Here is a 15,478-nt window from a genome sequence, read left to right as displayed (position 1 = left end):
CAGCTGCATGTTGGTAACCACCATGTCACACCACAGCAGGTGGAGCTGCCTAGTCTAACCCCACTCTCCTGATGGCTCCCCACACCCTTTACTTTCAAGTAACTATCTAATTCCCTTTATAATCTTGATGTTCTCGGTCTGATCAACCCTCCAACTTTTTCCTCTCTGGTCGGGAGGGGGGGGTGCAGAGTGAAGGGAAACCCTAACCTCTCAAGTCTCTCTTCATAACTGTAACCCCTTATCCATGGTAACGTCATATTTAATCTACCCAGCACCTTTTCCATTGCTTGTGTATCCTTCCTATAATGGAGTGCCCACAACTGTACATAGTATTCCACTAATAAGGTCTTGTGCAGCATTAGCATTATTACCTTGCTTTTGTACTATGTCGCTAAGTTTTAAAAAAAAGGCTTCCATATGCTTTATTTTTGCCTTATCCAATTGTGATGCCACCTTTTAGTGACCTGCGCCTGTACTCCATTTAATTCTGATAATTTTAAGGTGTACTTCCTTTCCCTATTCCAAAATGTATTACTTCACATTTTTCAACTTTGTTTAATTACAGTATAGAGGACTTAAAAACTAGTTAAGTAAAGTATAAAAAATATACTGTACTGTTTGTATTCTCCGATAACTCACTCACCTTTTCTTGTGTAAAGTGCTTGAGGCAAAAAAAAGGCCACAGCTACAATTCCTTATCATTAAAAATAAAAGTCTTAACCTTTGAAGCTCCTGTTCACAAGTTGAAATGTAAAACCAGGAATTGTAATATTACAGGAAATAATTGGAAAATGTATTTGGACTGCCAGAGTTCTTCCTGCGTCCTTGCGTAGTGAAATCTTTAGCGTATGCAGGGAACTGTCACTTTTGGTAGTTACTGCAAAGAGCATCCACAAAAAGCTTGGATTTGTCAGTTCAGGCCACTCACTGGCTTGTGATTTTGATTGAATGTTATGCCCACTGTGCTGGTAAAAAAATCTCGGAATGGCACATAATAAAAACAAAATTCGATTTACTTAATCACCATAATCCAATGACCCTGATTTATAGGGAGTAGCAGAACCTGTATACATTCTAAACAAAATGCACTGATTTTGAGTTGTCACAGAAACAGATATGGAATGTGATCCCCAAAAAGCCACTAAAATCCTAGAAATTGCATGAAATAAAAGCTGAATTTGATTTATTGTAAACCAGTGGCCTTGCAGAACAATTAGCCTTAGACAAAGATCGTTGAATACAAGTAAAGCAGGGTGGGTATGCATGATTAAAACTCAGTTAGAAAGCCTAAATCAACATTCACATCTGAAATTAGATCAGAAAGTTACGGCACAGAAGGAGGCCATTCAGCCCATTGTGTCCGTGCCAGCCAAAAAAGAGCTATCCAGCTTAATCCCACTTCTAGCCCTGTAGGTTACAGCACTTCAAGTGCTCATCCAAGTACTTTTTAAATGAGTTGACGGTTTCTGCCTCTACCACACTTAAAAGCAGTGAGTTCCAGACCCCCACCACCCTCTGGGTGAAAAAATTTCTTCTCAGCTCCCCTCTAATTCTTCTACCAAATACTTTAAATTTATGCCCCCTGGTCACTGACCCCTCTACTAAGGGAAATAGGTCCTCCATATCCATCTATCTAGCCCTGTCATTATTTTATATACCTCAATTAAATCTCCCCTAAGCCTTCTTTGTTCCAAAGAAAACAACCCCAGCCTATCTAATCTTTTCTCATAGCTAAATTTCTCCAGCCCTGGCAACATTGTCTCGTAATCTCCTCTGTACCCTCTCGAATGCAATCACATATTTCCTGTAATGTGGTGACCAGAACTATACGCAGTACTCAAGCTGTGGCCTAACCAATGTTTTACACAGTTCTAGCATAACCTCCCTGCTCTTATTCTGTGCCTTGGCTAATAAAGGAAAGTATCCCGTATGCCTTTTTAACCACCTTATCTACCAGTCCAGATGGCAGAAAAATTTAAAATGCATGTGCTTGTGCCACTTGTATTCAGTTTAGTATATAGCTTTTTCCTGAGCCCACATCCACTACTATTGTATGTATGTTAAATGTGAGACACTCATCTATTGCTGGAGGGATAAATTGTGTGGCCACTTGATCAGTACAGTGTTGCACTAGTTCATAGCTTGGTTTGAATATGAAACTTACAGCTGTTGGTGTATTTTCTTTTAGGATATCCTGCTCATCAATCTCATCATTGAACATATGATTTGTGATCCAGATCCTGAGCTGGGCGGTGCAGTCCAGCTTATGGGACTACTCCGCACTTTAGTTGACCCTGAGAACATGTTGGCCACAGCCAATGTAAGTATATTGTTTTTAAAAGTTGCATTCTGTTTCCTAGTTATCTGGGTATTAATTACTGTCCATCTTCTACTGTTTTTTTTAAATATAAAAAGTTTATGCCAATGTCGTCTTATCCCACATATCTCCAGCCTCAACTCAATCAGCCTTCCCTGGTTACCACCTCTAGCGAAGTCCAGAGGTGTGGAACCTTGGCGCTTTGCTCAACCCTGAGCTCAGCTTCCTTCACCGTGTCTGTCCTTTACCAAGATTGCTTTCTTTTTCCTCCAAAAACATCAGCAGCTGCCTCCTCCTCTGCCACAAAACCCTAATCCATAACTTTTATCTCCTTGAGGTCGAATTTCTCCTATGCTCACGTTGCATTCCTTCCCACTTCCACTCATAAACTGAGTGATCCGGAATGCCCAGGCCGACGTTCTCATCCACACATCTACACGGCCTGCACCTCCATCATCTGCCCTTCTTTGCCAGGGTCCACCAGCTCCCATGTGGTCTAAAAAAAATCCTTATCCTCCCATTGAAATCCCTCCTTAGCCTTTCCCAGCCCTACCCCCAAAATCTCCTTCACGCACCCTCTGCTCTTTTGGCACCATTCTCATTCACTGTCCCACCATTGTCAAGACACTCATAGAATCATAGAATCATAGAAGTTACAACATGGAAACAGGCCCTTCGGCCCAACATGTCCATGTCGCCCAGTTTATACCACTAAGCTAGTCCCAATTGCCTGCACTTGGCCCATATCCCTCTATACCCATCTTACCCATGTAACTGTCCAAATGCTTTTTAAAAGACAAAATTGTACCCGCCTCTACTACTGCCTCTGGCAGCTCGTTCCAGACACTCACCACCCTTTGAGTGAAAAAATTGCCCCTCTGGACCCTTTTGTATCTCTCCCCTCTCACCTTAAATCTATGCCCCCTCGTTATAGACTCCCCTACCTTTGGGAAAAGATTTTGACTATCGACCTTATCTATGCCCCTCATTATTTTATAGACTTCTATAAGATCACCCCTTAACCTCCTACTCTCCAGGGAAAAAAGTCCCAGTCTGTCTAACCTCTCCCTGTAAGTCAAACCATCAAGTCCCGGTAGCATCCTAGTAAATCTTTTCTGCACTCTTTCTAGTTTAATAATATCCTTTCTATAATAGGGTGACCAGAACTGTACACAGTACTCCAAGTGTGGCCTCACCAATGCCCTGTACAACTTCAACAAGACATCCCAACTCCTGCATTCAATGTTCTGACCAATGAAACCAAGCATGCCGAATGCCTTCTTCACCACCCTATCCACCTGTGACTCCACTTTCAAGGAGCTATGAATCTGTACTCCCAGATCTCTTTGTTCTATAACTCTCCCCAACGCCCTACCATTAACGGAGTAGGTCCTGGCCCGATTCGATCTACCAAAATGCATCACCTCACATTTATCTAAATTAAACTCCATCTGCCATTCGTCGGCCCACTGGCCCAATTTATCAAGATCCCGTTGCAATCCTAGATAACCTTCTTCACTGTCCACAATGCCACCAATCTTGGTGTCATCTGCAAACTTACTAACCATGCCTCCTAAATTCTCATCCAAATCATTAATATAAATAACAAATAACAGCGGACCCAGCACCGATCCCTGAGGCACACCGCTGGACACAGGCATCCAGTTTGAAAAACAACCCTCTACAACCACCCTCTGTCTTCTGTCGTCAAGCCAATTTTGTATCCAATTGGCTACCTCACCTTGGATCCCATGAGATTCAACCTTATGTAACAACCTACCATGCGGTACCTTGTCAAATGCTTTGCTGAAGTCCATGTAGACCACGTCTACTGCACAGCCCTCATCTATCTTCTTGGTTACCCCTTCAAAAAACTCAATCAAATTCGTGAGACATGATTTTCCTCTCACAAAACCATGCTGACTGTTCCTAATTAGTCCCTGCCTCTCCAAATGCCTGTAGATCCTGTCCCTCAGAATACCCTCTAACAACTTACCCACTACAGATGTCAGGCTCACTGGTCTGTAGTTCCCAGGCTTTTCCCTGCCGCCCTTCTTAAACAAAGGCACAACATTTGCTACCCTCCAATCTTCAGGCACCTCACCTGTAGCGGTGGATGATTCAAATATCTCTGCTAGGGGACCCGCAATTTCCTCCCTAACCTCCCATAACGTCCTGGGATACATTTCATCAGGTCCCGGAGATTTATCTACCTTGATGCGCGTTAAGACTTCCAGCACCTCCCTCTCTGTAATATGTACACTCCTCAAGACATCACTATTTATTTCCCCAAGTTCCCTAACATCCATGCCTTTCTCAACCGTAAATACCGATGTGAAATATTCATTCAGGATCTCACCCATCTCTTGTGGTTCCGCACATAGATGACCTTGTTGATCCTTAAGAGGCCCTACTCTCTCCCTAGTTACTCTTTTGCCCTTTATGTATTTGTAGAAGCTCTTTGGATTCTCCTTTGCATGATCTGCCAAAGCAATCTCATATCCCCTTTTTGCCCTCCTGATTTCTCTCTTAACTCTACTCCGGCAATCTCTATACTCTTCAAGGGATCCACTTGATCCCAGCTGCCTATGCATGTCATATGCCTCCTTCTTCTTTTTGACTAGTGCCTCAATTTCCCGAGTCATCCAAGGTTCCCTACTTCTACCAGCCTTGCCCTTCACTTTATAAGGAATGTGCTTACCCTGAACCCTGGTTAACACACTTTTGAAAGCCTCCCACTTACCAGACGTCCCTTTGCCTGCCAACAGACTCTCCCAATCAACTTCTGAAAGTTCCTGTCCAATACCATCAAAATTGGCCTTTCCCCAATTTAGAATTTTAACTTTTGGGCCAGACCTATCCTTCTCCATAGCTATCTTAAAACTAATGGAATTATGATCACTGGTCCCAAAGTGATCCCTCACTAACACTTCTGTCACCTGCCCTTCCTTATTTCCCAAGAGGAGGTCAAGTTTTGCCCCCTCTCTAGTCGGGCCATCCACATACTGAATGAGAAATTCCTCCTGAATACACTCAACAAATTTCTCTCCATCCAAGCCCCTAATGCTATGGCTGTCCCAGTCAATGTTGGGAAAGTTAAAGTCCCCTACTATTACCACCCTATTTTTCTTGCAGCTGTCTGTAATCTCCTTACATATTTGCTCCTCAATTTCCCGTTGACTATTTGGGGGTCTGTAGTACAATCCTATCAAAGTGATCTCTCCCTTCTTATTTTTCAGTTCTACCCATATAGACTCAGTGGGCGAACCCTCGGATATATCCCCTCTCACTACTGCCGTGATGTTCTCCCTAATCAAGAACGCAACTCCCCCTCCTCTCTTACCTCCTGCTCTATCTTTCCTATAGCATCTGTACCCTGGAACATTGAGCTGCCAGTCCTGCCCCTCCCTTAGCCATGTTTCAGTAATAGCTATAACATCCCAGTCCCATGTACCCATCCATGCCCTGAGTTCATCTGCCTTGCCCATCAGACTTCTTGCATTGAAATAAATGCAGTTTAATCTAGACTTCCCTTGGTCTTTGCCCTGCTTTCTCAGACCATCTGTCCGGTCATGTTCTGTACACTCTCCCTTACTGCCTTTTGTTTCTGTCACCACTTTATTTCCCACTGACTTCCTGCATCGGTTCCCATCCCCCTGCCACATTAGTTTAAACCCTCCCCAACAGCACTGGCAAACACTCCCCCGAGGACATTGGTTCCAGTCCTGCCCAGATGCAGACCGTCCAATTTGTACTGGTCCCACCTCCCCCAGAACCGGTTCCAATGGCCCAGGAATTTGAATCCCTCCCTCTTGCACCATCTCTCAAGCCACGTATTCATCTTAGCTATCTTGTCATTCCTACTCTGACTAGCCCGTGGCACTGGTAGCAATCCTGAGATTACTACCTTTGAGGTCCTACTCTTTAGTTTAACTCCTAACTCCCTAAATTCAGCTTGTAGGACCTCATCCTGTTTTTTACCTATATCGTTGGTGCCTATATGCACCACGACAACTGGCTGTTCACCCTCCCCCTCCAGAATGTCCTGCAGCCGCTCCGAGACATCCTTGACCCTTGCACCAGGGAGGCAACATACCATCCTGGAGTCTCGGTTGCGTCCGCAGAAACGCCTGTCTATTCCCCTTACAATCGAGTCCCCTATCACTATAGCTCTGCCACTCTTTTTCCTGCCCTCCTGTGCAGCAGAGCCAGCCACGGTGCCATGAACCTGGCCACTGCCACCTTCCCCTGGTGAGCCATCTCCCCCAACAGTATCCAAAACGGTATACCTGTTTTGGAGGGAGATGACCGCAGGGGACCCCTGCACTGCCTTCCTACTCTTCCTCTGTCTGTTGGTCACCCATTCACTATCTCCCTCAGTAATTTTTATCTGCGGTGTGACCAACTCACTGAACGTGCTATCCACGACTTTCTCAGCATCGCGGATGCTCCAAAGTGAGTCCATCCGCAGCTCCAGAGCCGTCAAGCGGTCAAACAATAGCTGCAGCTGGACACACTTCCCGCAGGTGAAGGAATCAGGGATACAGGAAGGAGCCCTGAATTCCCACATCCCACAAGAGGAACATGACACGGCCCTGGGATCTCCTGCCATGACTTAACCCTTAAATTAGCTTAAGAACAACTACAATGTCAAGAGAAAAAAAAAGGAAAGAAAAACTACTTACCACTCCCTGCCAATATTCCTCCAGCCTCCAAATTCCCTTCTTCGGCACTGCCACCTTGTCACTTCGCTCCCCACTTTCAAAAACCTAAATATCCTTCTCTTTGCACTTTCACCCCCTCCTAACTGCTTGCTCTCCTTGCTGCTTTGTGTCCATCCTGGGATGTATTTTCATACATGAGGAGCACTATAGAAATTAATTTGTAACTGCTGTGTGCACATGCTTCCATCTCCACTTGAGTGGGGTGTTAGAGGATGCAGATGCAGAAGAGATGGGGAGTACGTTAGAGGAGGGTAAAAAAAAATCACATTCTTTGTTAAACTGGAGCCTGCTGACCGAATATCATACTTCAGTTTAATTAGAAGCTGCCCAATTAATTGTGGGAATCTTTCCATTTGTTCAACAGGTGAAGTCTTGGCACAATTACAAACATTAGTTTGAGCATTCTAGAATAAAGCTTTGTTTCAGAATTAGCTTCACCAGTCCACAGTTAGTGGGCGCAAGTTATGCGTGATCTTCAGTGGCTGGAGTCATACCTAGCACAAAGGAAGATGGTAGTGGTTGTTGGAGGCCAATCATTTCAGCCCAGGACATTGCTTCAGGAGTTCCTCAGGGCAGTGTCCTAGGCCCAACCATCTTCAGCTGCTTCATCAATGACCTTCCCTCCATCATAAGGTCAGAAATGGGGATGTTCGCTGATGATTGCACAGTGTTCAGTTGCATTCGCAAACCCTCAGATAATGAAGCAGTCCGTGCCCGCATGCAGCAAGACCTGGGCAACATCCAGGCTTGGACAGATAAATGGCAATTAATATTTGTGCCAGACAAGTGCCAGGCAATGACCATCTCCAACAAGGGAGAGTCTAAACCTCCCCTTGACATTCAACGGCATTACCATCGCCGAATCCCCCACCATCAACTTCCTGGGGGTCACCATTGACCAGAAACCTAACTGGACCGGCCACATAAATACTGTAGCTACAAGAGCAGGTCAGAGGCTGGGTATTCTGTGGCGAGTGACTCACCTCCTGACTCCCCAAAGCCTTTCCACCATCTACAAGGCACAAGTCAGGAGTGTGATGGAATACTCTCCACTTGCTTGGATGAGTGCAGCTCCAACAACACTCAAGAAGCTCGACACCATCCAGGACAAAGCAGCCCGCTTGATTGGCACCCCGTCCACCACCCGAAACATTCACTCCCATCACCACTGTGGCTGCATTGTGTACCATCCACAGGATGCACTGCAGCAACTCGCCAAGGCTTCTTCGACAGCACCTCCCAAACCCGCGACCTCTACCACCTAGAAGGACAAGAGCAGCAGGCACATGAGAACAACACGACCTGCACGTTCCCCTCCAAGTCACACACCATCCCGACTTGGAAATATATCTCCGTTCCTTCATCGTCGCTGGGTCAAAATCCTGGAACTCCCTTCCTAACAGCACTGTGGGAGAACCTTCACCACACGGACTGCTGAGGTTCAAGAAGGCGGCTCACCGCCACCTTCTCAAGGGCAATTAGGGATGAGCAATAAAGTTGGCCTTGCCAGCGACGCCCACATCCCATGAATGAATTTTTTTTTAAAATGCACAATATATTTTGCTCCTAAATGATGCAGTATAGCGCTGTTGGGATGTGCCTTTCTTGCATTAGACTCCTGACCTTTTTTGGCGTTGAAATCCTTTTCCTCGGTACTTAGTCTTATAAGCTTTAAGCTAGGAGGTTTGAAAATTCCAAATGAAACTCCCACCTCTTTGTTGCCACCTAAATTGCAGATTTGTTCACTAATAGAAATTGTTTTCATTTTGTCCAAAAAAAGATGTATTTGATCAAAAATTGCAAATGGCTTTCAGCATCAAATTATAAAATACTAAGCAATGTTTGATAAGTTATGTGCATGCACTGTATGAAAGCCATACAAGAAAGTAAGTTGTACCCTTTTTCTGTATACTATTGATTGTCAACTAGATGTGTCGATAACCAATGGGTTTTGAGGACATGAGGGTGGTATCCTCTGCTTTCCAAAGGACCTATGAGATAACATGCACCTGCTGCTGTGGTGCAAATCAATGAAGCCTGCAGTATTTGTGTGTCAATGTGACTGTATGGGGGGGTGGGGGGCATGAGGAAATTAAGCTCCTGTTTGCCATCAGTCATTGATTATGCTTGCCAGTTCAGCACTAGTATAGCAAGGATGCTTCATGCAGGACAATTTGGCTAAACCAGTGTATCTGGACAAGAAGTACAAAGAAGCTAATCTTTGTAGATGCTCAGAGACAATCAAAACTTAGCAGTGGCTTGTTTTTAGCAGGCTGTGGAAGATAAATGAGATTATTTTGCCTGTCTCCAAACAATCCCTTTGAGACATCGAGGAAGGGAGAGGCATCGAGACTGCTTTGTTTCAGGTATATGAGTCTTGGGATTAGTGCAGAAGTACACCAGTAATTCTCCATAGGCCTGTTCAGCTGCCACCCAGACTACTGGGTCTACCCATTGAGGACTTAACTTGTTCTCATTAAGTTAAGGATGCAAGAACTCATTTTATGTGTTTATAATTCTGCTGAAATTGCTTTCTGCATATTGAAAGCCTTCTGCTCCTTTACCCTGCCCTTAAGTCTGTGGTTGCACATAATACCGTGCGTATGGAGAACTCTAACTAAGGTGGGCTGAATCCATGAAAGTCCAAGCAGTTTATCAAAAGGTAAGGACAAAAAAAACACATGTAGCTCCAGCTTGCTAACTGTCCATGAAGGACCACTGCATGCCGTTTTATCTTACCCTAGCACCGAGTCCATTTTCCTCTACTTCCTGCTGAAATGGGAATCCGTTTCTATTTTGAGTGGTTCAACTAAATCAGCATTTACACGTTGGCTGTGGCCACTAGAGCAAAGAAGAATATCACCAGCTTCATGGGACCATATTAACCTTGAGCTTTTCTATGGTTCTAGCTGCACCAAATGTTGGGTAGGTTCTGTACTTACTAATTTCATTAATTTTTCTTTGCTTACACCAGTGTTACAAAAGTAATGATATTTAAATAACTTGTAGAATGCAGGATTTAATACACCTGCAGCTTTATTGCTCATATGTTGTGCAGTTGGTTTCACATCTTTAAATGTCACCTCGTTGGGATTTACTTGGCGTCCTTTATTCACTGCATTGGGCAACAGTCTGTTCCATGAGTTCCTCCTTCAATGTGAAGATGTTGCTTCTGTAAAGTGTTCTCTGACCTAATCCTAAAGTTTTGTTCGCTGTAACATCTGAAATTATTTTACTTGGCTACAGATAGGTTTGAGGATGTATTTTTCTATTAAGTGCTGTGCTTGTGCCAGAGAGGACGTAGAGTAGCCTACTCCTGGATTACTGCAAATGGCATTAGGTCACACAAGCTACCACTTCACTCTTCAGGTTGGCATCCTTTCCTAGAAATCTACCCTAGACTGAGCTATTTCCAAGTGTGGAGATGCCGGTGATGGACTGGGGTTGACAATTGTAAACAATTTTACAACACCAAGTTATAGTCCAGCAATTTTATTTTAAATTCACAAGCTTTCGGAGGCTTCCTCCTTCCTCAGGTAAATGTTTACCTGAGGAAGGAGGAAGCCTCCGAAAGCTTGTGAATTTAAAATAAAATTGCTGGACTATAACTTGGTGTTGTAAAATTGTTTACTATTTCCAAGTGGCAGCAAGCCAAGTGTTGGGGTGAAATATGCCAATCATTACTGGTTATTAGTCATAACCCTATGTGTGTACAGAATATTGTCACCTCGATGATTAGCCAATCATCATTCTCTCCCGTTATTTTTGGAAGACGAGCATGTTTAAAGTAACCTTTATGTGAATTCTTGTAATGCTGTGATCTGAAGCACTCAATAGTTCCCTCTGCTGGATAGCTGAGGGACAGAAATGACACCTGCACTTGTGAATATTTCTGAATAGTTTGAGCAAAGTTTTGAATCAGAGCCGGTGCTGTTATAATTGGTGCAGTCTTGGACATCAATGAACGTTCTGCTATTAATAAAGGATCAGAGAGCAATCACTGAGCTATTCTTATGGAGCAGTTATTGGTACTGTTGACAGAGCAGCAGAATTATGTCTGCCTTGGACCGTTCTGGAGTAAATGTGTGTGAATCTCTGTGCTTATCAAGCACTTCTAGGTAGGTCACAGCACAGTTAAGCGCAGAGTCAAACTCCCTCTGCTCTGCCTCAGCAAAGTGCCTTATCCCCAACCTCAGAAGGGCATCAGTGTGATATTTTTCCATTCTCTGTGGCCTCTTTAAATGAGATGGGCAATTTAGTGATTGATTAAAGGCAGTTATATTCTTTGTGCCCAAACCCATGAGGAATTGGATTGAGACATAGGTCTGTACTTGATTTGAACTCTGGTTCTAGAGGTGAAAAGCCAGTGCCCAACCCACCTAAAATTTAATTTTAGAATGGTGTATGCCTTGCTTAAACTGTAGGCAGATTACCTCCAATTTGGAAAGGGACCATGTGCAATAGGTTGAAACACTAACGTGGATGGTGAGTGTTATCATACGAACACTGATATCAAATTCCTTATCGCTGCTATTCCAACAGAGGCAAAACCCGTTTATTTTCGTAAACGAGCCTTAAGTGGCCTTTTTCTCAGTTTATTCAGTATTATCCCATCAATTTATTTTTAGTGGTAATTAAGAGCATGAATCATCCTGTCTGAGCCTCATAGTATTTTTCCACATTTCTGTCTTTTACCTCGCCCTTCCTTTTTTAAAAAAAAATCTTTCATCATTTCTCTCACTCTGGTGTCTTGCTGGACTGGACTACTCTTGCCTAAAATGTATTTTATTCCTTTACTAACACGGTAGTTTCCTCTTGGTTTGAAAGTCAAACAACATTTTTGAGCAAGTGAAAAGTCAATTTAATTTAAACGAGATCAAAAAAAAAGCTAAGCAGGTGTTCCGCTTTTTGCAGCATTGGTGATTGCTGTCCCGCTATCAGTCAGGAGGGTGCATCATTCTAGTGGACTACCTGGTACAATTTCTTAGCAGAGGGAGCATTTGCAGTTTTTTCCCCTCCACCGTGTCATGCTGGAATATAGTTCCATGGAGCACTGGTTGCCCCCTCAGTACTCACCCCAATGGCGCCACACATGACACTGAGTGAAGGACTGTGCTGCACGTGGAGCATCACGGCTGTTAACCTCTGAGGGCATATGGCACCAGCTAATCTAAATGACAGTGAACTATAGGCATTAAACCCTCCCACCATCAATGTTGTCATTAGGAATACTGTTCATAATAGTATAATACATAATTGAAAACATCGCAATTAAATGAGAAGTATACTTGTGTTTATACCACGCCTTGTGTTGTAATCTGAAAATGAAATACTTCTGGAGTGCAGTGTCTTATGTAGGTAAATGTGGCAATCATTCTGAGCCAGCAACATCCCACAAACATCAGCGGGATGAATGACCAGTTAGTTATTGGAGTGGCAGCCTAGATCACAGGATCCGTAGGGGATCGGCAAGATTCTTGGATTTCAGTCGTCTGTAGCCAGGCATTCCACGGGCATAGTGTCGCGAGAACTCTCTTTTTGTATGTGTTGACTGGCGAGCATCTTATTTCTGTTGCTGTATACTAATTGATGTTTTCTGTAATACCAGCACTGCTTTCCCTTTGGTAGCTGGCTCTTAAGGTTAGGAGAGTGGTCTCTGGAAGTGTGTCAACATATACAGGAGTCCACACACATGAAATTAGAACACCACTGGCTTAGATTATGAATTAACACCCTGGTGTGGAATATGAAACAGAAAAAGGAGGCTTATGATAAATGTCGGGTTCATAATTCTGTAGAGAACCAAGCTGAATACAAAAAATACAGGGGAGAACTGAAAAAGGAAATAAGGGGCAAAAAGAGTGTATGAGAATAGATTCGCGGGTAACATAGGGAAACCAAAAATCTTTTATAAACAGTCAAAGAATCATAGAAATTTACAGCACAGAAGGAGTCCATTCGGCCCATCGTGTCTGTGCCAGCCGAAAAAGAGCTATCCAACCTAATCCCAGTTTCAAGCTCTAGGTCCGTAGCCTTGTAGGTTGCGGCACTTCAAGTGCATATCCAAGTACTTTTTAAATGCAGTGAGGGTTTCTGCCTCTGCCACCCTTTCAGGCAGTGAGATCCAGACCCCCACCACCCTCTAGATAAAAAAAAGTTCTCCTCAACTCCCCTCTAATCCTTCTACCAATTACTTTAAATCTATGCCCTCTGGTTATTGACCTCTCTACTAAAGGAAATAGGTCCTTCCTATCGATTCTATTTATGCCCCTCATAATTTTATACACCTCAATTAAATCTCCCCTCAGCCTCCTCTGTTCTGAAGAAAACAACTCCAGCCTATCCAATCTTTTCTCATAGCTGAAATTCTCCACTCCTGGCAACATCCTCGTAAATCTCTCTGTTCCCTCTCTAGTTCCATCACATCTTTCCTGTAATTCCATTTTTCCTGTAATTCCAAAATTCCATTTGCCACTTTTCTGCCCACCTGACCAGTCCATTGCTATCTTCCTGCAGTCTACTTTCCTCCTCACTATTAACCACACAGCCAACTTTCATATCATCTGCAAACTTCTTAATCATGCCCCCTACACTTAAGTCCAAATCATTGATATGTACCACAAAAAGCAAGGGACCTAGCACTGGGCCCTGCGGCACCCCACTGGAAGCATCCTTCCAGTCACAAAAACACCCATCGCCCCATACCCTTTATTTCCTGCAACTGAGCCAGTTCTGGATCCAACTTGCCACTTTCCCTTGGATCCCATGGGCTTTTGGTTATCTGACCAGTCTGCCATGTGGGACCTTGTCACAAGCCTTGCTAATATCCATGTAGACTATGTCAAATGCTCTACCCTCATCGACCCTCCTTGTTACCTCCTCAAAAAATTCAGTCAAGTTTTTCAGACACGACCTACCCATAACAAATCCATGCTGACCGTCCTTGATTAATCCGTGCCTTTCTAAATGACGATTAATACTGACCCTTAGAACTTTTTTCAATAATTTGCCCACCACCGAAGTTAGGTTGACTGGCCTGTAATTACTCGGTCTATCCCTTTCTCCCTTTTTAAATAACGGTACAATATTTGCAGTCCTCCAATCCTCCAGCACCCCACCTGTAGCCAGAGAAGATTGGAAAATTATGGTCAGAGCCTCCGATATTTCCTCCCTTGCTTCTCTTCACAGCCTGGGATACATTTCATCTGGGCCTGGTGATTTATCTTCTTTCAAGAATGCTAAACCCCTTAATATTTCCCCTCTCACTGTTTATCCCATCCACTATTTCACACTCCTCCTCCTTAACTACAATGTCTGCATTGTTCCCCTCTTTCGTAAAGACAGACGCAAAGTATTCATTGAGAACCATACCCATGACTTCTGCCTCCACACACAGGTTACCTTTTTGGTCTCTAATAGGCCCTACTCTTTCCTTAGTTATCCTCTTGCTCTTTATGTATTCATAAAACATCTTTGGGTTTTCCTTGATTTTAGTTGCCAATATTTTTTGGGGGGGGGGGGAGAAGGGTGGCGCCAATTAGGGACCAAAAAAGATAATCATGTGGAGGCAGAGAGTATGTCTGAGGTACTAAATGAATACTTTGCATCTGCCTTTACCAAAGAAGAGGATGCTGCCAATGTCACAGTAAAGGAGGAGGTAGTAGAGAAATTGGATAGGATAAAAATAGATAGAGGAGGTACTAAAAAGGTTGGCAGCACTCAAAGTAGAGAAGTCACCTGGTGCAGACGGGATGCGTCCTAGGTTGCTGAGAGAGAAGTAAGGGTGGAAATTGCGGCAGCTCTGGCCACAATCTTCCAATCCTCCTTCAATATGGGAGTGGTGCTAGAGGACTGGAGGATTGCAAATGTTACACCCCTATTCAAAAAAGGGGAGGGGGATAAACCTGGCAACTACAAACCAGTCAGCTAACGTCGGTGGTGAGGAAACTTTTAGGGACATAGATCTGGGACAAAATTAATTTTCACTTGGAAAAATATGGGTTAATAAATGAAAACCACCATGGATTTGTTAAAGGCAAGTCGTGTTTGACCAACTTGATTGAATTCTTTGATGAAGTAACGGAGAGGGTTGATGATGTGTATATGGACTTGTAAAATGCATTTGATGAAGTACTGCATAATAGACTTGATAGCAAAATTGAAGCCCGTGGGATTAAAAGGGCAGTGGCAACGTAGATACAGAATTGGCTAAGGGATAGAAAGCAGAGAGTAGAGATAAACGGTGGTTTTTCAGATTGGAGGGAAGGGTGCAGGGGTGTCCCCCATGGGTCGGTGTTGGGACCACTGCTGTTTTGGATATATATTAATAACCTGGATTTGGGTATAATTTCAAAGTTTGCAGGTGACACAAAACTCGGAAGTGTAGTAAACAGTGAGGAGGATAGTAACAGATTTCAGGAGAACATAGACAGACTGG

The 15,478-nt window shown here is 43.7% G+C and overlaps 1 protein-coding gene across 5 annotated transcripts in view; it reads left to right on the top strand.

Annotated features, from left to right (window-relative positions):
* Positions 1-15,478, top strand: part of smek1 (SMEK homolog 1, suppressor of mek1 (Dictyostelium)) — a 101,810-nt gene that overhangs the window by 68,227 nt on the left and 18,105 nt on the right. For all 5 annotated transcript variants that reach the window (XM_067992083.1, XM_067992082.1, XM_067992081.1 and 2 more), the window contains one exon: positions 2,189-2,320. In XM_067992083.1, coding sequence (XP_067848184.1) covers positions 2,189-2,320 — 132 coding nt within the window. The remainder of the gene's footprint in view (positions 1-2,188; positions 2,321-15,478) is intronic.

The sequence above is a fragment of the Heptranchias perlo genome, chromosome 10, assembly GCF_035084215.1.
Source record: "Heptranchias perlo isolate sHepPer1 chromosome 10, sHepPer1.hap1, whole genome shotgun sequence".
In the NCBI taxonomy this organism is placed as follows: domain Eukaryota; kingdom Metazoa; phylum Chordata; class Chondrichthyes; order Hexanchiformes; family Hexanchidae; genus Heptranchias; species Heptranchias perlo.
Note: the sequence above shows the minus strand (reverse complement) of the source record. Positions and strands in the feature narration are given on the sequence as shown.